Source organism: Ips typographus, linkage group LG1 (genome assembly GCF_016097725.1).
Source record: "Ips typographus isolate SLU linkage group LG1, UJ_Ityp_2.0, whole genome shotgun sequence".
Taxonomy (NCBI): domain Eukaryota; kingdom Metazoa; phylum Arthropoda; class Insecta; order Coleoptera; family Curculionidae; genus Ips; species Ips typographus.
The window spans coordinates 11,583,047-11,605,547 of NC_138422.1; the positions used below are offsets into that span (position 1 = coordinate 11,583,047).

The window sequence follows — 22,501 nt, forward strand, 5'->3', positions numbered from 1 at the left end:
ATTACCATAAAATGAACAAAATTTAAATGACAGACCGAATTTATAAACAAAAAGAAGTCAGGTCAGACAAACACTTGTTGAGTTAAGTCTTAATAGTTTATAAAAAGATAGACAACTTTTAAAGTCTTCATAATAGTAGGGTTGTAACTTACCATAGCAGCAATTACTTGCTTTGGGTTCAAGAAGTGTAAATAACAATGTATATTAATTGAATTTACTTTAATTTATTAACTAGTACAAAAATTTGTAGTAAAATACACTACATATAATAAAAAAGCTTGTACATTGGACGGACAGTTTGATATAAGTGATCTATATACATTTTCAATATCAATATGGTAGATATGTATATGTATCAGAAAAACTTTAATATATCATATTAAATACAATACAGACAACATGGACGGAGACAAAAACAAAATGCACTTTGACTAACTTGTAAAAAGCACCTTTTACATTGATAAATTTAGATAGAACTTCATAATAATTATATGAACAGATCCTTGTATAATACAGATTAAAAAAGAGTGAACACAAGCTTCAAAACCATCTTTGTCTAAACTATCGCAGGTTTCGTAGCAAAATAAATAGAGAGGAACATAAAACCAGGCTAAGAAGTGTTTTAGAAACTGTCAAATGCGAAGAAGTATTGCAACCGTCCTTACTGTTACAGGTGCAATATTCCATAAAAATATTGTAGGTTCCAGTTCGCATTAGGCAAAACCGTTCATCCCCTTTTACTCCAATCTCTCCCAAGAAGGCGCAGCTACGGAAGTATTTCCAAACACCATTCACTGAAAAAGGTGTATGGAAAGAAGCACAATGTAATTCACTTTGAACCATTAAATATCATATTATTATCTACTTTAAATGTAGTGGCCAAACATTAAAAGTTACAAATTATTAGTACAATTACTATTGATTGAAAGCAATTTCTAAAGAGGTTTAATGCAATTTTCTTTAAAAATTCAACCATATACTGCACTTACCTTTTTGTCTTATTTTTCTACACATAGTGGCTTTTTGAGTTTTGTAATTGGCTTGGTCAAAGATGTAGGGAATTGGCTTAACTTGGTCACAATCAGTTATGGCAAATGTTCGATTATCAAAAGGATCAGAACATTTTGAGTCTGCATCCGATCTACAGTCCCAACACTTTATGGCATTTCCTGAAACAAATTTGTTGTTATAACACTGAAACAGTTTGATAGTAATGCATTTGCACAATGAGATTCTGTTTTTCTATCAAATTTGCAACAATAAAAATTCCAAAATGAACCAACTAAATCATAGTGAGTTTTATTGCAATATTGAACCTAATTTTGTATAGTAAATGAATTAGAGTACATTCTAAAATGGCTTAAGAATTCTGCTCAGTTAGACTCTTCACAAAATAAATAGGCAACTGAACAGTCTTGAAAAAATAACAGAAGGAAAATTACTCAACAAAAGTCCAGTGAAAAGTAATAAACAACCTTTTTTGTTTATAGAAGTTATTTTTTACAAAGCCATTTTTTTCTACTGAATCATTAAATAAATAAATTACTTTTTAAGTTTTCTATTTGGTCACTTTTTTTTCACACTGCATTTTGTTATTTATCTTTGACATCCCAACTTCCATATCATAATCATCATTTTGCTGGTTCTCTGGAATAGTGATTCCCATTTCCATTCCCAAAAATGACCATTTTGTATTACAAACAAAATTTAACCAGAAACTGCCTAATTTAATAAATTAAATTCTTAAGTTCCTGCTGATGTAGATGCATTTTCTGGTTGAATTTTGATCTTAATACAAAATCACTATTCCAGAGAACCAGCAATTTGCAATAATACTACAAGTATCTTAATAGCAATACAATGGTATTCATGTTTGATATACAATTATATCAAACATGAAGACCATTAGAAAAATATTTGGTTTTAAGTGTAAAGTTGTTATTGATTCATGTCAAGTTTATTTAATAGCATTTTCAATTCACATGTTTAGTGCAAAACCAGTGTATTACCCTGCTGTTTTAATGACATTTGATAAAGCAGGATACAGATACATTGGTTTTGCACTAAACTTGCCAATCGTAAATGTCATAACATGAGTCTACCTGTGTAGTGCACCAACTAATTGCACCACTTATGATAGTCTGTGTTTTGGGTCAATCTCAGCACAGTGGGCAGTTTGTGATTGGTCAAAAAGCAGCTTCTATCTGGCTGCTTTTTTATACTAGAAATAGTGCTATACTAAACATGTGGACTTAAGTTGCTGTATGGCCCTCTTAAGAAATAATATGCACAAATCATCAAAAAAATACTAATTGTGAATAAAAAAACTCCATGAAAATTACATGAGAATTGTAACAACAAATATAACTAAATCAACATCTAACATTTGGAACTCCACCTTAAGTTGACTCTTGTTCAGACTCATCTGAAATCTTTCTTTTAGAACAAATTATAAATCATACCTACAAAACTCGGTTTATTACTACTAAATGGAGTTAATAAGAATAATTTCAATTAATGAATTAACTACCAAAATTAGTCATGCTTGTCTAGAGCTAGTGAGACAAATTACAAGAATACTCACCCAAATGAAGGCACATAAATACAAGGGCAACAATTAAAAATATTTTATGTAAACCCATTTTCGTTTTTTTTTTAATAAAACTATTTAAAATTTTATAAAAACTACTAAAAAAGTGTAAACATAAACATTAAACGGTTGGTGTCTAAAAATGTTTAAGATTATTGTTTCATAACCTCATTTGCTCATAACCACTCCCCTTCTTTAAAGCTGATTTCGTTAATTTTTTCTTTGCTGTCGCTATCCTTTTCTTGCCCCGCGTGAGGTAGAAAAAGAAAACAACTGGTCTAAAACTTGTAAATCTTTCATTTATATGTCAATATTGTCAATCAAATGTCTTTTTAATGTAATTTACTTGATGACGTCATGCGAAAACAACAACAAGTTGAAAAACCCAAATTCAAACTAAAATTAAAAAAATCATAATTTAAAGAAAAATTCGTAGAATTTCAATAGTACAAAATGAATTTTAATGCGGCTGCCTTCATAGCATTTACAGGAGTTTTAGTGTTAAATTTTGCCCACCTAGGTAAGCAGCAAAAACACCACTCCCTGTTTTAATTAACCCATTAAAGGCCTAAGTATGTTTTTGACTAACATGCACCTTTTAGGTGATGCTGTGCGTTGCTACCAATGCAGCTCAGCAGAAGACTTGAAAGGTGAAGACAACTGTGGGGCCTATAAAAAATTTGACAAAAAGAACCACATAGCCATTGACTGTAACAGTGATGAAAGCCACATGCCTGGCTCGTTTTGTATGAAAGTCACCCAGCAAAGCCCTAAAGGTTTTATTTGTAAGTCCCCATTATATAATGCTTAATTTTTGTTTATGAGCCTCCTGGATATTTTTAAGGGGATGGCCGATGGCGCCAAGTAATTCGGCGCTGCGCTTCTGTGGCTGACACTGGTGTGACTGGGGTGTGTAACTGGGGGGTATATGACAATGGAATTTATTGGCAGGAATGTTACTGTTCTGAGGATGAGTGTAATTCTGCTAGATTTATTAGCATCTCAAAATATGTGCTTGTTTTTACTGCCTTTGTTTTACTTTTAAGGATATTTTAACCTTTTGTTTACTGGTGAGCAGTTGCTATTTTGGGCTGTATTTTCTTAAATAGTGAATCTCAAATTTCATACTGATTACCTTTTGTGGTATTTTAGGCTTATTCCAACCTTATTTTTTAATTTATATGTATGCCAGCATTATGCTTGGCATGGTTGTGATAGTAGGTCCGTCCATTTTTATATTACATACAGATTTTTAGAATAAGTAAGTGCCCTTACAAATTTGAATTTCAGCCTAAACTCTTAGAAATCATAACTTTGTTATATCAAAATAAAAAATATGAAATATGTATTTAACAATACATTAATTTGATTTAAGATTAGTTACATTTAAAAACTTTACTTTAATTTTCATGTTGTGAAAAAACAACTAAAATGTAAGTATTTTCAATGTGTAACTTATGGTAATTTGACCTTCCTTACTTGTCCATCAAAGACAGCCAGTTTAATCTGATACTCTACATCTACAAGAGTTTGTAATAATGTAACGTTGGGACAATTATATTTTTAAAAATTCTGAAACTATCAATTTACTAGGATTTTACAATGTTTTATCCAGAAACAACACTTGTATTGTATTTGAAACATGTTTTGTTTTAAATATTGACCAATAGATTTATTGTGTAGAAGTCTGGGTGTTACTTCAAAATCTGGATTTTATTATTATGTTGATGATATAACCAACAAATTGTAAAAATAGTAGTTTTTTTTCCTTTTGTTCCTGTAAGCTCTCTTATTCTTAGCCAAAGTACTTTAAAGCTTTAGATCAAAGTAACTTAATTGAGTAACTATATTGTAGTTCAAATTATCTCGCAAACCATCCGACTACATCTTAATATATGATATTCAAAACCACATTTTTTTCATGAAGAAAGCCTTTGATTGCTGGTAGATCGGACGGTGCTCCTTTGTTAAAACTTGACAGTATTACAAGTTATGTAAATGCGCGTAGATAAACAATATCTTGAAATAAAAATTTAAAACTTGTTTTCTTAAATAAATGGATATATTATTATTTCGTCATAGAACATCCTGGCCCATGCATGCAGTCGAATACATACTGGATGCCTGATTTGTCTAAACGTGTGGGTTCTTTGAGAGATCAAATTATGTTATATAGTTTGATTAAATAACTTTAACAATAAAACAAAAAATTGACTTTGGTGGAATCTGCATCCATTTAAAATTACTGGTTAGTTAGCCAATTAGCCATCTTTAGCTTGTTCAAGCTAACAAGTATTTTTTTTCTGTATATTTGTTTGGAAATCTAAATTTCTCATTGTTTTCCACAAAATTGAATTGTACTTTTATTCACTTAGTCGTTCCAACACAAGAACACTCACTTAGACTCGATCTTGATTTTTTAAAACCTCCTGACATTTCGGTGAAAAGGGTATCACCGTTTTTTAGAGAATCTAAGAAAGAAACATAACAAAACAATAACTTATAATAAATATTGAACCAGTTAATGTTCAGTCAGCTCTTCTAGAATTCATAGAAGGTTTTTGAAAATAATGCAAAATTCGATTTTTCTAACAAATCTTCTTAATAATTATCCCAAGCAAACGAAAATATATGAGTTGGCTGTAACTTGTCACAACCAACTTATAGAACAGCTTCTAGGAGGGTCATAGTCCGGAAAGGATTTGTAAAATACAGGTTCAATGAGGTTCAGTCAGGATTTTAGATGGTATTGTCTCAGCTGTTATATGAGTGAAACATAAAAAGACTGGAAGCATTCGAACAGGGTAGAAAACTGATGACAATCGTCAAAATAAGCAAAACAGCATATTTGGGCCACATACTTCGCAATGACAAATACACTCTCTTAGGTAAAAGTAATCATGTAGGGAAGAATAGAGGGAAAAATGTATAGGAAGAAAACAGAAATCTTGGCTGAGGAATTGGGACGGTTTGTCAGTTGTTTCACGTTGCAAGGGATAGGGAAGCGTTTGGGCAAGTGATCGCCAATCTTTATTAAGGAAGATGACATATGAAGAAGAACAACTTTGATCTGGACCACCATGTATATCAATATAATAGTGGAACAACGTCAAAGCACATCGGGCGTATATTAAACATAGAAAAAAGTAAACAAAATAAGAAATACACACAAAGTCATGCTGTCGTCATCGCCCCATCTTCAAGTTGCAAATAGCAAACAAAACCGACAATGGTTGTCACACTCCAGTGCTCGTCGGCATGCCGCAAAATCAACCGGCTTTCTTCAATTTTTGATTTATCTTTCACGTTAAAGATGTTGCGTTTCAGTTTGTTTTTTCCGAAAAAAATATTGTGTGACTTTATTATAAAGTAAATCCACACTTTATTGATGTAAAGGCGTTCAAAAGGCACCGTATAGGAAGATAAATGTAATTTTCTTGCTAATATGGTAACATCACAGAAATACAGTTATCATTGCATATTCAATGTGGTTAATAATATACTATTATGCCTTGACTAAATAAGTTAAAGCTCGAGTATGGGAGTCCAGCCGGGATCAAAACTGTTTCAACGCCCCGGTACGTGCTAAACATATTGCAATTTTTTTCATCTCCGGTTAATTTCCTAGTTGTGGGCAATTTTCCTCCGTGTTTTGCATAGAAAATGTGAGTGCTCGGGTTGAATCAATTTGTACAAAAAATTAATCTATGAGTAACACTACTGTACTATTAATAAGTTAGCAAGTGTTGGGGTTCGCACTGAAGTTAATCTGCTGAGATTAGAGAGAATATAATTGATTTTACGTTTACCTATGCCCATTCACTAGTTTTTGTAGTACATTAGCTGACGCTTTGATGAGACAAAATGATATATTAACTTCCACAGTATAAATAAAGGAGTGTGTGTCAAGATCGTATGTGTTTCTAGGTAGAATCCTATCCTGTAGATATAGATGATAAGTCTTGACCGGCTAATTATTCCTTTGTTTAGATATTTTAGATTTTGAGAAATTTTCGAAATTCTCGAAGGTTCAAATTGCTTATTTTACTTAATTTAAGTTTTTTTGGTATAAATATACCCTTTGGTGTGCATCGGAACCGAGGAAGTTTTTAGAGTATATTCGATATAAGTAGGTACTAGAAAACTTATGTTCTCTCGAATTTGTCAGCCAAAAATTACAGTATAGAAGAAACAAGAAAAAATTTCGTTTTGGTCCTTCTAGTAACTTGTCACATGAAAAGAAAACACCAAACTCTTTCATTATTAGATATTCCTAAAAATTTGAACACTTTTATAGTGTATTATAAATACCAGGTGTCCAAGAGCACCCTGGACATAGGAGATTAACATGGGAAAACGGTTTTGATTTTTTTGCGCCTGTACGGTTGATTTGATTGAAAAATCGTAATAATGAAAGTTGTAGTACCTATCACGGACTAGTTTTCTGGATTTTTTTCAGATCTCTAACTTGAACCCTTTCGTCGTAAAACACGAACAAAAATGAGACAATTTAAACTTTTGGCCTGCACTGTATAGGCGGTTGTCGGGCAACGGGTAAACAGATCATTGTTGCTGGTACGGTTGCTTAACAACCGCTTATACAGTGCAGGTAAAAAGTTAAAATTTTCGCATTTTTGTTCGTGTTTTACGACGAAAGGGTTTAAGTTAGAGATCTGAAAAAAATCCAGAAAACTAGTCCATGATAGGTACTACAACTTTCATTATTACGATTTTTCAATCAAATCAACCGTACAGGCGCAAAAAAATCAAAACCGTTTTCCCATGTTAATCTCCTATGTCCAGGGTGCTCTTGGACACCTGGTATATCTTGACTTTGTTAAGACTTTAAAAAAAAGTTAAATTTGTAATTCATTCTAATTCATGGTTAGTTTTAGTGTGAAGATCTTGTGATGTGATTGAAGAGTCTGAGCTCCCTTGATGCATATCAGATGTTAGAAGATTGGATCACCCATTCAGTGAAGAGAAGTAGTGCAACAACTTTTTGCCTCCATTCGAACTGTTTCCGTGTCCTATGAAATAACAAAATTAATCAAAATCCACTGACATTTGGTGCAGTCCGTTTTTTGGAAAAATGCAGAAAACCTTGGTGTCCAATAGAGGTCTGTAAATATCCAACAATTAGTAAACATATAGTCAAGATATTGTCAATTATAGGTACGTATTCTTTAGCAATAATGACATTAATGCTATATACATGTTTTTTCAATTCTTATGGTCCTCATTCTCATTCAATTTAGAATTTTATTCTAGTCCTAAAATAAGCGAATGTCGTTAAAGCCGAATTCCTACACAAAACAGGAAGAAAACCTAAAAATAGTTTAGTGGTCCGAATGGACATGTAATGTCTTCTTAATTCAATAGTGATTGGCTGAAAATCCGTTATGGTTATTATTATTATTATTGTCGGGAAGAGCTGTTATAACGATCTACGTTTTTGTTTTTCTACGTTGCTTTGCAAAAAGGTCACCGTGCCGCTCGTACGTCTTTACTCTCTAACTAAAGTAACTGAAAATTCCAATGTCAAAGCACGTAGTCGCATTAGGAATATAAACACAATATTCATTAGAGCGAGGCGTAATTGGAGTTCGAAACGCCATATTGTTGCAGATAAAACAGTCCAAGTTCAGCGAGGTGTACTGGTAATAATTACATAAACACCTTTCGTCTGAATAACTAATGAAATCATAACTGTTGCTGCTAGTTTAGGAAACAGTACCGAAGAGGAACTTGGCTCAATTAAAATATTGATAAAAAAAATATGGAAAATAATGAACTCGATTATTCAGAGCGTCAAGTTTAAAACGTTATTCTACAATTATTTTTAATAAGAACATTGGAATTTAACAAATTATATTTAATGCAAAATTATGTCTGTAAGTACAATATCTAAAAAGTGTGTTATTGCTACAAAATCTTGCTGGTGAAGGTTTCTTTGAAAGATTCAGTGGATATCAAATAATGACATTTTTGTTTGGCGAGTTTAGTAAAAAAATGATTATTTTTTGTATATCGACATACTATAACAGTAAAAATAGCTCATTTGTACGGTTGATCAAATTTAATATTTTCTTCTAGAAAAAAAATCGAAAACCTCTTGTTATTATAACACGATGATCAAAATAGTAATATAAATCATCAAGTCAAAATTTAAACACTTTGCACCTACTACTGGTACTATACATACAAATTTTACTTTTGGGTAACATAGTTTTTACTTTGAGTTGTTTTATCGTTCAATACACTCTTAATGGATCTTGACCCACTATTATAAAACTGTATTTTTGAAATTAGTGTTAAACTGTTTTATCAAACTTCAATTTCTATAAAATGATTCTTTCATAACGAACTTCCGATAAGGAGCGGTGATTCTGTCGTAATTAGACTTCCCTCGTACAGGTGATACAACAGGTGTCTGAGATTGAAGGAGCAAGACCATCTCCAATAAGGCGACGTTGCCGTGCTTTTGTAAAAATCTCCTAACTATTCTTCATCATTTATTTCTATAGTTCAAAGTTGCTAGCACAATTTAGGGGTTGCTGAATGCTGTCTTCTCGATTGTCTTTTAAAGCAATATTTTAGCACAAGATTTGCGACTGAGGTTTGATTTTTTAGACTATCTAACAACAGCGCATTCCTATTCTATCCTAGGCCAACCGAGACGTTTCGTTCACACACATTCTACATTTCCCCGCCGTATCTTCTGCGGCTAAGACATCGTCGAAGGTTTAGCTGGTGCGGCCGCGCGATCAGCTGAGTGAAAATCGCAGTCGCGCAAAAAGTTACGAGTTTTTTTTTTTTGATAATAAAAAAAACTGACTTTATATTGTTTTTGGTAGTTTTTTGTTTGTTTTTTCTTACTTGGAGTTAGTTTTTTGATGCTGATTTTTTGCGGTAAATTTGTAAGTATTTTAATTAAAAACAATAACTGTTAGATACTGAATCCAACTACTACACTGTTGTGTTATTTCTACGTCCAGCCCACTCTATTATTATTTGTTCTGTAGGGCGTTATTCCGATCAATGGGCAGTAATACTTTCGGATTATTAAGTCTGGGATGTTTGAATAGGATATAATAGAACTCCTCATTACAAACGATTTTTTTTCTTTTATGCGCGCATGGGGCAACATTCTTATCTTGAACCTGATGTTTGCTATTGTCAGGATTTCTTCATTGCATCGTTTTCCGGTTAAAAATTAGCTGCCAGATAAATCTGTTCGTGATCAAAAGTCCATTGCACACACTGGGCGCAATAAATTCCGTGTTTGCGTAAAAAATATCTCGAGCTGGTAATGTAAGTAATTATAGGCAATATAGATGGTTATTGACCTAATTGCAAACGATATTGGATACAGTTAACACCAATATTGCATTAAACCGTATCAGAGAAAGCACTAGACATCAATTTCCAATAATTGCCCCTTTAATCTACCATTATTCGCCACTCTAATTGGGATAAACAGACTTTTTGTCACTTTCTCCTCGTGATTACTACCGGCTTTGGCTCTAACTACCACCTAATCAACAACATCATCGACAATCATTAAAATACACGATACCTACTTACTTTTTCTTTAAATAGGGTTTAGTTTTGCTGCTCAAAAAGAGGTCAGTGCTATGGAATTTACCATACCGCGCTGTTTTGACGCTTGATAAATCAATAATTAACATTCGATTGGTTTCGGTTTTTTTCACCATTGTCAGAGATCATTTAAGTGCAACTAGGAGTGAATTTTATGTAGAAAAAATCAATAATAATGAACCTAATTATTACCAGAAAAAGAGCTTTTTTTCAACAATTTTTTTTAGAAAAATGTTTATATGTGTCTTCAAATTGGGAATTAATAATGTAATTATAGTGGGAAATTTGTTGAAAACGAACTGAAATGGCAAAATATTTGCTTCCCTTGGAAACTGATGATTAAAGACTAACGAAGATATTGAAATCTTCAGTATCATCAAAAGTCCGCATTTACCATTTACAAAGAGATTTCCCACTTTCTTTGTTCTTCTTGTCTTCTTCTGTAACTTATTTTTACAAAGTTGGAAATAAGCTTCACACAAATTCGTTTCTTTTCCAACATGCATAATAATATCACTATAACATAAACGAATGCATCCTCATTATTGTACTATTTAAAATAACGAAAATTTAAGTAGTATAAAAAACCTTCAAAGTAGTTTTTTCAAAATTACAAAACCATTCAGACTTAATATAATAATCAGACTAATGTTCAAATTTGCTTGAGACAAATCACTTTGATTTGCCATTGTAATTGATAGTTAACGTAATCGAAAATCGTATATAATATCATAATGACATTGTTTATTTTAACTAATTGTTAACTTTATTTTCCTACGATCGTGTGGAAAAGTGTACTTTGTATTAATAATCCATAAAAATCTTCAAAAATTTTAAACTTGACCTTCTCCTCTGAGTGTGTATTTTTTATAAACAATACTGACATTGTATTTCGTAAGCGGTAAATTGTAAGAGTTGAATGAAACAATTTATTTCTAATTTCTAGTGGTACTTTGTAGATTTATAGTTCAGCTTGTCTTTGCAACACCGAGCTAACAAACAATTGTATCTATCTCTACAAACATCTAAAGTAAACTTATATCACTGTCATACCGGCAGCAGCTCGAATACGCAAAACAGGAAAATCACGCATTATCCCTTTTTTGTACTTCCCGGTTGCATCATATATTAGGTATATAAATAAAATTAAAAAAAAAAAACAAACATAAACCAGAGTGCACTGGCATTTTTGCTCTGCTGGTCTTAAGCCTAAGTTCCTGCTAACTGTACCGCTCTTTTTCATCCACCCAACAATTAATAAGCGTATGTAACGTGAGCACTTAATAAGGCGTTGCATTTTTTTAATTACATTTTTTTTTCGTTATTATGATGCGGCACTGCAAGCCATTTTGCTGCTGAACTCACCAAGAAGAAGCATGGTTATGTACTATGTTGATTTCAGCAAAACATTAGAAAGTAATAATTGAATCAAAATGTATGTTAGTTTAGTAACTAATTCTTTGTGTGAAATAAAAACTTCATTAATTAAAAAAGTTTTTTTTAGGTGCTAAGTAACGTGCATCATGTGAAGTTATCTTCAGTGGCGTTATATAAGTAACGGACACTTCAAACTTGTATCATGCCGCAGACTTCGATTTTTCGGGGCCTTAACGGCCACGGGCCCGTCAACGGCCAAGCAGTGTTTAACGGTAACGGCCACTTTGCGAATGGACATGCCAACGGACACGCTCACCATAACGGCCACCCTACGATCTACCAACAGAACGGACACGCATCTAAATGCAACGGACATACCGGTGAGCATATTTAAGATCTATTTATTTTTAAGACCCTGGTAGTACAACTGTGGTTAACATGTTAGAGTTCTAATTGTCTAATTGTTTATATACGATTGGTACGTAACTATCCCATTCGGCTTGGAAAAAATTTCCAGCTACCGGTCCTTCCAATTGGTACTTTTTGGCAAAATTTCTAATGGAGAATTTGGGTCGTTTGTCTCCGGTGTTGTTGGGTATACGGGGTTCATCAAAAGTCAACTTATTCGGTTGTTTGTATACCAGTATGACGTATCTGTGCAGACCGCTACTTTTTGGGGGTGCTGCTCCCACGTAAGCAGTTAAAACTTCACCTGTAAAGATATTAAACATAGTATAGTACTATTAATTTGCTGTAAATCTGTCTAGTAAACTAAACTACCTACTATTTTACCTGGTTCGTCCGCGATATTGCCAACTTTGAAACTATGAATTTAGATTCTAATATTTGTAAATACTGATGGAAATACATAAAAGTAAAATAAATTACCGAAATTGTAAAAAAGCAATATGAATCTACCTTTTGTATAAAGGAAACAGTGTGTACATGGTAGAAACAAAATTTCTGTCATGAAAATATGATCTATACGGAAAATGAAAGTAATAAGCTCCAAAAATGTGCGTTGTTGTTTTGTAACCTTCTCTCAACCTTCTTTTTTCTCTAAATTTACAATCTAGAGAAAAGAGAAAGTTGAAAAGGATGCTTAAAATGTTTTAATATCACTCTTTGAGAAATAGAGCGTCTTTTTTTATTAACGTTTATTTTAAACGTAAACATAACACAAACAGGATAACAAAAATTTGACAATCTGAAGTAAAACCGAAACCGAAAGAAGTTTAGATAACAATCTAGTCAAAAAGGATAAAGAAAGAAAAAACAAGTTTGTGTCATAACATATTAAAGAAAAAAAAAAACTAGAAATGTTAAGATATTTTCTTAATAAAATTGTAAAGAAATGGTATTGAAATTTGTGCGAAAAGCAGCTAGTAGTTTTACATATTAATTAACAAAAATTTACTTACAGAAAACATGTTGACTTACACAGATATACACGTACCTTTAGAGATGTCATTTCCTGGAATATTTCCTACAAGCCAATGATGCCATTCCCTAAACTTTGGATTAACCCTATTCGGAGCGTCAGGATCGGTCATGCAAATGGTATAAAACGTTCCATTCTCAGCAGTCCATTTTACAGTGGGTGGATCTTTTACTAAACTCCCAAACGATAAAAACGACGCTTTAAAGTATCGGAAAAACTTACCCTGAGTGGGTGTGAGGATATCTCCCATGTGCACTTTACCCCCGCTAGAAAAACTGACCTCGGCCACTTCTTTCGGCGCTTTATCGATAACCTCGGGAATGATTTTCTCCTTGTCCATAATATCCAAGGCGTTTAGAGCCGATGATTGTCCGAAAACAGTCAGATAGATGCACAACAGACACGTCAAGAGCGACATTGTCGTGGAGGTTAAATGGAGTTTCAGATTTCGAGCTGAAATTGAGTATGCTCTGTTCGATCGATTCGAGTTTGTCAACCTACGGGGGAATTTCGTTTTCATGTTTTGCAGTGTAGATGGTATCTGGGATAATTGTGGGACAATTACGAGGCCCCTCGACACGTGAAAAAAATGAAAATTCCCATGTGTAATAATTAGTAATTTGTGAACGTTATCTGAAAAGTTTGCGCGTCTTAGGCCGCATTCCCACTAATTAATTTTCCGCGACTAGTGCTCGAATTAGAAAATTTATTATCCGTCCGGTGGCACGTAGATTGAAATACGCGATTTTTATTATTAATCGCTTGACTGTTTTTGCGTTTGTTCCCATACCGACGTGACCAAAGCCAGATAATCGTCGCAAATTATCGTAATTACGAGTTTATGTCCTCTTAAGAGCTATACTAATTATCTGCTAACTTGTTGTCGGTATAAATCGCGACCGATCGAAAACTATCAATATCTGTATTATGATGCAAGCTGGTTGGGACGTCTTCATTCCTTCGGAGAAACGCTGTTATGATGTAATTGAAATTTTATTAGTCGCTCGGATTCTCGAAGAAACAGTATGAGGAATTTGCATGTGAATGTCTAAGCGCGAGCGAAATAAACGTTTGAAATGGAAATTGCTCCGTATAAAGTTAGTCTATTGAAGTTCTCGGAAAATTTAATTTAAAAAGATCAGAAATGTTTGTTAGAGACGTTTATACTGGAAGTCGGCACCAACTTGCTTATTAAATACTCCCAACGATTTCAAGTGTTTATGTATCATAACTTATATCTAAATTTAACTGCTTTCAAGGTATTGATCTTTGCAAAATGACATTTTCACATTTTGTAGTTGGAATTTTACCTTTCTTCACGTCATTTTTTTCGTCTATGAAACACGTAAAATGGTCAAAAAAAGCTAGTCATCACAATGCCGTCATATTCCCATAACAAAGATAGCTCAGAAACTGGCATTTATAGAAAAATACTAAATATGAGACCTCATATTTTCAGATATTTGACGGTAACCAAACTTTACCATTAGTCTATTTGACTAATTACATGCCTTTAACTTTACTACTAACTGATACGTATTCTGCAGTCCCAATCAAAACTGGACACCCTGTACATAATCGTGTAGGCCAAAAAAAAAATGATATTGGATTTTTAGAAAAACATGTTTCGAAATAGTTTTGTAGCCTGGATCAAACTTATAGAAAGCAATTATTCTTTAGTTTAGATTACCTTTCTTAATCCCCTGGATACACTTAATTTCTGTCAATTTTTAAAACTTTTACACGACTATCCCAGATCGTATAGTCGTGCTCAACTCGTCTTTATAGCTCAATATAATATCAACTAATTCACCTGGGGGACACCCACTCACAACGTCGTCTTCAAGGGCTGCAGTACCACCGTTCACTAGGCCGTAACAACAAATTAGGATCAAGCAACGTTGTCGTTTCTAGTTGAAAAGCGTTCAACTACAAGACCAGATGGTGAAGTGCGTGGTTTCATGTTGAGGAAATCATAAAACGTGCGTTTAATTGGTTCAAATTGATTAGGCAGCCAGATGCGATCGGAAACGGTCGTTTAGGATTTTAATGGTTTATTGTTGATCGAGTATCTTTGTCGGTCTTTTAGCGTGAATGGCACGGCAACCATGCTTCTAGAATACATGAAACCTTAACAATGCTAATTATGTCATTGCGATTGTATGCATTATTGAGCTGGGATATAAAGGAATATGTCATTACGTAGAGTAGACGGACGTGTTCTTCGCATGTTTTGCATAATGAATCCGGTTTTTCTTGACCACTCGTATCATTACAATTAATTATTAAGTAATAGCTAATTTTGCTCCGTTGATATTATGTGATATGACGTCAACTTTATGCAAAGTGATGATCATCGCACCTGTACAGCATGTCAGGATAAAGATTGTGCTGAAGGTGAAAGGTATTCGCCAATAAAAATAGCTAAGTAGAGCAATCTTCCATTTAAATTTTAACCGAATAAAACAGTGAGAGAGCGATATTTGTCCCCTCCCCAAAGGAATTAAAATTTACTCGGAATCGGGCCCCCCTTAATAAAATTTAATAAACCAATTTAAAAATAAAGGATTCTATTTTAATATTTCTTTTGTCCGCCATAGCAACAATAATAATTAATTTAAAATGTGGAGTCCAAATTTTCACCCAGTCATAAACAGGCGCTTTTTTCTGGCACTTGACACGATTTGAATACAAAAGGATTCTGAATAGTTTTTGAAACGAATTTCGTACTTCTTGTATGACGACGAAGGTGGACTAGTTTCGCCAGAAACAATGTTGGCAACCGGCAATTATTCCTCCCAATTTCGTGAGGTCGGTATAACGACCTGTTCTTAGGAATTCTATTTAGACGTTATACAGCTCTTTGAAGATTGATGATTTATGCTTGTGATAAATGGTCTGGTTGGTTGTTGTTAGGACTTGCTATTAATGCGTTTAATTGTTAAGCAAATAGAGTCGGCCACTGGCTGTAATCTACAACCACAGTGGTTCTAACCATAGTACCTATACTGATGGTTACGAAAAAAGCTTAAATATTCATTTATTACAATCAAAGAGATCAGTATTCATATATCAAATTTGGTACTAAAGCTATATCCGAAACATAGTTGGGAACAATGTTTCAATTGTCATTCTAAATAAATTTTATGGTGGTTTAAACGTGGCACGTGCTTGTTTTTCAAACCAGTACCATTGAATCTGTTTCATTGTAAAATTGAAAGTCACAATGTGGTTTTTGAACCGGACTTTACTAATGCCGAAAATGGCATTTCATTACCTTTTCCAAACAACGCACAAACAGTCGCAAATCCAAAATAAAATTTCCAAAAGTCCAAAAACTAATATTCAGTTGTAGAAGGCTAGTAGATAAACAAACCCACATATTGGTGTCCAGATTATTGAAATCTGTAATTTACCGGTTTTATATGATGTGTGGAACCCATATCTCATCCAGATGACAGGGTCAAAATATGGGATGTCATGTACCTATGAGAAAAAACCAAACACCAAAAAAAAAAAAAAAAGTTTACCACTCTTTTGGAATACGTGCTAAACTTGCTTAAGTACAACCTACACTTGTATGAAATTCTAACTTAAAGTTTAGGTACTAAAAATGTTTCAGATTGCGTCACATTCAGAAAGTAAGAGTTTTTTTCTCATCCCCCCACAGAAACTGCAGTTTTTTGAAAAAAATTCTGGGAGTCCGTCAAAACGATGTTCTTGGAACAATTGTTGATTATCAACAATTGTTCTCCTTGGTTCTTTCATTACAACTCTTTAGTTTGAGCTCGTAATTGTAAGAAGGTTTCTGATCCTGTAAAGGGAGATTTTTAGCCAGAATATTGACTCTCTCATTACCATTAATTTCGTTGTGTCCTGGAATCTAGAACAAAATGACCTGGAGGTTCATTTTGACTTAGGAAAACCATAAATCTGGAAAAGGATTGGTTTTAAGAAAAGATGTTTCAAATAATAGTTAGCCTCAAAGGGCAAATAAACTGGGGTTGCCGGTTTTTCACCTTGACTGTATTATCAAGATTGTAGTGAGGGTAAATTTAGATTTCTATAAGAGAAGCCATAATTTTTTGTTTATAAACTTTATAAGGAGTAAAAAATCTGTAACATTTATAAGAAATATTTATGTTAATTCTTACATTATTTCTTCTATTCTTCTTATTTTTAAAGTTACTGTCTTGTTTGACCAATAATTGCCTGTTGTATCAATAGATATTCTACTCTGGTGATAAAGAAACGGTAACATTTAAAAAGATAATTAAAGGTAATAAACAGAATGCAAGATAATTTTAATGCCGTAAATTACATTCGATTAAAACGTTCAAAAATATGTTTGGGTCATTTGACTGATGTAATCTTAACCGAACCTAATCTAACCTAACTGCGGAACTATTATAGGCATTATAATTTTGAATTTCCTTTGCATTGTATTATAAAGGAAACCGTAGCATAGTCATTTATTTATTTTTAAAAAATACCAAGTTAAACGTTTCTTGCCTAATTGCTCGTTGATGTCTCAGCGATATTAAGCGTTAAAGTCACATTGAAGTTAAACGTTTTTGAAAATACTTCTATTGGTCGATTTAAATTGGCGACGTTTTGATTGTTTCAATCTTCGTCAAGGTTATTCAGAAAATTGGAAAAAGTTATGACATGTTTGACGTTATTACTAGATTTGTTTGTGATTGATAATTATTTATTGTGCATTTGTTTATTACATAATGAGTGAGCAGAAGTATAATGCAAATTACCAGAGATGTCTGGGATATTATACTAGATTTTGTGACAAATCATTCTGAACTGATATCTGGAAATTTCTTTGGTCCAGAGTCTAGGGGGAATGGAAAAATTGAACTTACTATGAGCAGAATTTTCAAAAAAGCCACTAAGTAAATAGCAAAAGGTACTAAATGATTAGTTGATGCTTTGAACTGTGCAAAGTATAAAAAGTGATTAGTTATTATCAGTATTTTGGTTTACACAAAAACAAAATACCTCAAACGTCTGTGCTCAAACTCAAACAAATATAGTGCAAAAAGGATAGTAATTCATGGCTAATAGTATGTCAAATGATAAGAGAAGTATGTCAAAATTTCCAAAATAGACTAAGAAAACTTCGATTGTGTTATTTTATATTTCAATCGTTTTTGCGTCGACATCAAAATCGACTTCGATATTGAAAAGATGCCATTGACATTTCAATAATTCCGCTACTATGTTAAAATATACGGTCTGTTTAAAATAACAGAAAATTGTTGTGCCTCACATTTAGGCAAATTTAAGCAACTCCTTGTATTAGCTGAAACTATTTTTAAACGGTTGACCGATTGATTGATTGGACTTAATCGCAAACTTAATAATAAGTGTTTTGTGCATCTAATAACATGAAACTTGATTGAAGCAAAAGGTGGTCAATTTTTGCAACCTGTGAATGGGTCATGATTATTTTGACATTTGACAGAATTTGAACAGTTGTTATTAATAAGTTTGCTTTCATACTGACACAATTTGTTAAATGACAATACCAACCATCCAGTACGACTTACATGGGAACAAACTCATTCCATATTAAATGACCAATCCGGTCAACTTTAACTTGCTACCTAATAAATTACCGTCCTATTCGGTCACACCTTTAGTGTGTACGTATATTACCGCGGCAGTACCGCTGTAAAAGTACTTTCCGAATCGTAAATAAGGGCCTTAGTACCCGCGTACCTATTATTATTAACACCTTGTTTCTTTGTGTAGATTTTGAATGGGAACTGCCCACTTTAATTCCGACCGGATTTTTTTGGTTGCGACCGGCTCAAACTTAAGCTAAGCGTAGTACTAAAATAAGGGGTTTTAAGATGGTTTTACGCACGCAATCATCAAGATTTTATAATACAGCACAAAAAACTACGGTGTTTACATTCGTACTAGTGGTTTTTCCCGTATAAAGCGATACCGTTTTGACCGATTTCTTCTCTATCTCACAGTCTAAGCGCATCACACGCAACCGATGTGTTACCCCGGTTGATACCTGACACCTGTCAGAAGTATCAGTTATTTTCCAGTTTGCACTTATCTATAAAGCCGGTTTAGAGGTGTATCCGTATTACGGAAGAGATCGGATTAAATCGAACCTGCTCCATTATTTATTTGTTCAGTTAAAGGCTTTTAAGCACGCGATGTTTTTGAGATATTTACACGTTGACGTTTGGTCGCGCTTTGAAATTATTTGTCAACTATAGCCGGGAAAATTGTGATTTACCTAACTATTACATAGTATATTAAGTACCAGTATTTCTATCTTGTAATAAAGTTATTTGCCAAACAGTTTTCGCGAATACAACAGAATTGCATAAGACAGTTCGCAAAGTTGTCAAAAATTATAGATTTAGTTTTGTTGCACGAATTATATTTAGTAAATAATGTAATAATGAAATAGTTCTGCCTGTTCTACCTACAGTTTTGTAATTTCAGTTACCTTGAAAATATTGTGATAAACACAGATTTAGGAGTCAGTACAAACATAATAATTTATAAATTTTCTAATATTTTACGAAATTTATCAAAATGTTGTGGTTTGGAGTAGAAACAGTATAAATAATTGACGAGAATTGAGAAAAAAAACTACTGTTTTCCGGGATTCCGGAAAGGTGAAAAACTGTCTTACTAAATTCTTTAAAGAAGAACAACACTGACCGATGGATTCTTCTTCATTTTTCTTCCCTATTTTTGCCTCTTTCCAGAGTTGGGGGATATATCCCAACTTATACTAACAAGGGTATTAATAAAGTATTACTGATTCGATCGCTTCGGCGAATTAGAGGAAAAAAATCAACTTTGCCTCATAGTATGGAAAAGAAAAATTGTTTAAACTCAAACTCGTGCAAAAAAATGAAATTTTTTAAAACACACGCGAGTAAAAAAATTTTGTTTTGTACTATAGTAGTAGCAAACAAAATCCGCCCACTTTCTTCGTTTTCAAAGCAATTTTACTTAACATTAACCATGCTGGATTATGATGGGCTCGAAGAATGCGGCTGTTAAATTGCCAGTTTACACGCACGAGGATGACACGCATTTTAGAGCGCTGAAGAAGGCGTGATTAGAACACGTTTTGCGACAATTATTGTGCATGTTCCCAACACGATTTACTGCAAATACGGCCAATTTAATTGTTATAGTTTCGTGTCAAATATTAACACTTCGTATAGTTTTAGTGCGTTCATCACTTTCACATCTGTGGGCCGATTAGTTTCAGTCTGAAAAAGTCGTGAAATTTTAAAATAACTAAAAAAGGAAGAACATAAAAAAAATTGTTAGAGAGCGGTTAAATTCTTGAAAGAAATATATCTTAAGTTTCGTTTCTGGATTATGGAAGATTCGTACAGTATCATTTCTATGCAACTTTTCTTTGATCCAGTAACACTTTTGTTAGTCAGTAATGTAACGTCTGTTTGCAGAACGAATCTCCAACTAATAATCAGAGAAATATGTCCAGCTATTGGCCATTACCCTTAAAATGTCAATATCACGTGAGCATTCAACCAATAAAAGCCAACAATTTCCGATTTTCAGTTGGAAACCAGTTTGAAATTGCCTCTATGAACAGACCTATACAGTGTGTCCTAAACTGCTTCTACATGTATTGGGCTCTCGAAAACGGTAAGAGCTACAGAATCGGTTAAATGGGGAAAGTTTTAGAGAATTTTATGTGAAACTTATTTCCAGTTTTCAAATTAAATTATCTTTCTCCGTTTTCCGGAAAATTGGGAAAACACTCTTTAACAAAGCCAAAGAGAGTTTTGAAACTAAGACATTATTAAGGCACGTTTTTACGTAGAACACGATCACGTAATTAGAAAAAATCTATCGTCATTGGTTTCCGAGATATGGAGGAAGCCATCTTGAAGGCGGCCATAAGTATTTACAATTTTATCATCCATATCTCGGAAACCAATGACGATAGATTTTTTCTAATTACGTCATCGTGTTCTACGTAAAAAAGTGCCTTAATAATGTCTTAGTTTCAAAACTCTCTTTGGCTTTGTTAAAGAGTGTTTAAAATGCAGCCTCTGACGTTTTCCCAATTTTCCGGAAAACGAAGAAAGATAATTTAATTTGGAAACCTAAAATAAGTTTCACATAAAATTCTCTAAAACTTTCCCTATTTAACCGACTCTGTAGCTCTTACCGTTTTCGAGATCCTAATACATGTAGAACCAATTTGGAACACACTGTATATGCTCATTTATTTTAGATTTCTGAACTGTTAACCTGCTAAAAATATGTAACACATCAATTGAGGTTAGGGTGACTCTAATACCCTGTACAAATTCGTTCAACATTATACAGGGTGTTCAACAGAGTTGTTGGTATCTTAGAAGTTTATGGAGGTTTGGAAGTATACGAGTAGATGAAATATTCTCAGGAATTTAATTTTGGAGAAAATCCACGAAAATTTAAAAAATTTCAGAAGAATTTAAAAAAATCATGAAAACATTTATTTAAAATTTGGACAACGGAATTTGTAAAAAACACTTAAACATACAGGGCGTTACAAAAAAGGTGTTGGATATTCAACATTTTCAAATGTTAAAAAATTTCTGTGGTGTCAATAGTTTTTTTTCACTCCAAGCACCACTTTGTAGCTCTCTGAGCCCAGTCTTGACAGATGCTGTATATGTGACAGTTGTCAAATCAGATTCTGAATAGACAACCGGTCACAACTGTCAACTGTGTGTTTAGTGGTAGCACAAAACTGTAACAACTGCAAATTCGATTAATATTTTTGTTGTCGCAAAATACTACCAAGCTTAAAGAAAATATTTTCGGTAAATTTCTGAGAATTTAACGAAGGAAAAATATTACAAATTTTCAGAGAACATTACAAATTTGTAAAAGAAAATTTCCAATAATTGACTGTCTTCTGTAAATTTTTTGTGTAAAAAATTTTCTAGGGTTTTTCAAAATTTTCATAAATTGCTAACCGAGTGAAATATTATTATATAATTAATATATGATTACTTTTTATGAAATCCATGCTTTAACAAGAAAAATAGCCAAACGTAAAAAAATTGGACCTTAATGCTAAGTTTACATGTGCAGCTTTTGCGTAAATCCCAGTACAAGTAACTTGCTGCTTTTTCTTAACGAATCACAAACTAAAACTGCACATGTGGACTTATTACACTAAAAGCAACTACTTCTGTCTTAACTTTGCCATAGGCATTTGTGTTACAGAGCTTATAATCATCAATGACCCTGTTTTGGTTGAAACAGTACGATTTAATTCAACCACTTGGAAGCTGACTATAAAAATTCCGTTTACAGAAACCAGCCTCGAGACAAATCACAAAAGCATTTCCGGAAACAACAGTTAAATAACAACCCAGTCGTTATATCTCGGCAATAATAAAGTTGTTACAATTTGCCGACGACCTGCAAAACAATCAGAGCAGTCGCAGCTTGGGAATGAACTTTGT

The 22,501-nt window shown here is 33.1% G+C and overlaps 4 protein-coding genes and 1 long non-coding RNA gene across 8 annotated transcripts in view; 2 read left to right on the forward strand and 3 right to left on the reverse strand.

The window, feature by feature from the left end:
* Window positions 1–208: 208 nt before the first annotated feature.
* Window positions 209–2,767, reverse strand: crok (crooked). The gene is made up of 3 exons (XM_081984689.1): window positions 2,585–2,767; window positions 990–1,169; window positions 209–794 (listed from the first exon to the last, which is right to left on the reverse strand). Exons 1-3 carry the CDS (start codon window positions 2,640–2,642, stop codon window positions 562–564), a joined length of 471 nt encoding a protein of 156 aa, XP_081840815.1. The 5' UTR covers window positions 2,643–2,767; the 3' UTR covers window positions 209–561.
* A 157-nt stretch (window positions 2,768–2,924) lies between these two features.
* LOC145732433 (uncharacterized) lies at window positions 2,925–3,938 on the forward strand. Its single transcript, XM_081984703.1, has 3 exons — window positions 2,925–3,110; window positions 3,193–3,375; window positions 3,435–3,938. The coding sequence occupies exons 1-3, from the start codon at window positions 3,044–3,046 to the stop codon at window positions 3,644–3,646; spliced, it is 462 nt and encodes a 153-aa protein (XP_081840829.1). The 5' UTR covers window positions 2,925–3,043; the 3' UTR covers window positions 3,647–3,938.
* Window positions 3,939–4,129: 191 nt separating this feature from the next.
* On the reverse strand, window positions 4,130–5,275 carry LOC145732443 (uncharacterized). The gene is made up of 2 exons (XR_014179011.1): window positions 4,399–5,275; window positions 4,130–4,358 (listed from the first exon to the last, which is right to left on the reverse strand). It is a non-coding gene; the product is annotated as an uncharacterized LOC145732443 (long non-coding RNA).
* Window positions 5,276–9,300: 4,025 nt separating this feature from the next.
* Window positions 9,301–22,501, forward strand: part of LOC145739917 (calpain-9-like) — a 76,689-nt gene continuing 63,488 nt past the window's right edge. Inside the window, exons 1-2 of one of the 2 annotated variants that reach the window (XM_081995267.1) lie at window positions 9,301–9,510; window positions 11,697–11,949. In XM_081995267.1, the coding sequence (XP_081851393.1) occupies window positions 11,772–11,949 (178 nt within the window). In that variant the 5' untranslated portion in view covers window positions 9,301–9,510; window positions 11,697–11,771. The remainder of the gene's footprint in view (window positions 9,511–11,696; window positions 11,950–22,501) is intronic. The other variant, XM_081995274.1, reaches the window with a different exon arrangement.
* Window positions 11,955–14,973, reverse strand: LOC145739968 (protein D3-like). Of its 3 annotated transcripts, none has more exons than XM_081995298.1 (4): window positions 14,824–14,973; window positions 13,233–13,463; window positions 13,026–13,181; window positions 11,955–12,281 (listed from the first exon to the last, which is right to left on the reverse strand). In XM_081995298.1, the coding sequence occupies exons 2-4, from the start codon at window positions 13,426–13,428 to the stop codon at window positions 12,019–12,021; spliced, it is 615 nt and encodes a 204-aa protein (XP_081851424.1). In that variant the 5' UTR covers window positions 13,429–13,463; window positions 14,824–14,973; the 3' UTR covers window positions 11,955–12,018. The 3 variants fall into 3 exon arrangements, with proteins under 3 accessions (XP_081851424.1, XP_081851420.1, XP_081851418.1); XM_081995294.1 differs by having other exon boundaries at window positions 13,233–13,507; window positions 14,701–14,935; XM_081995292.1 differs by having other exon boundaries at window positions 14,701–14,934.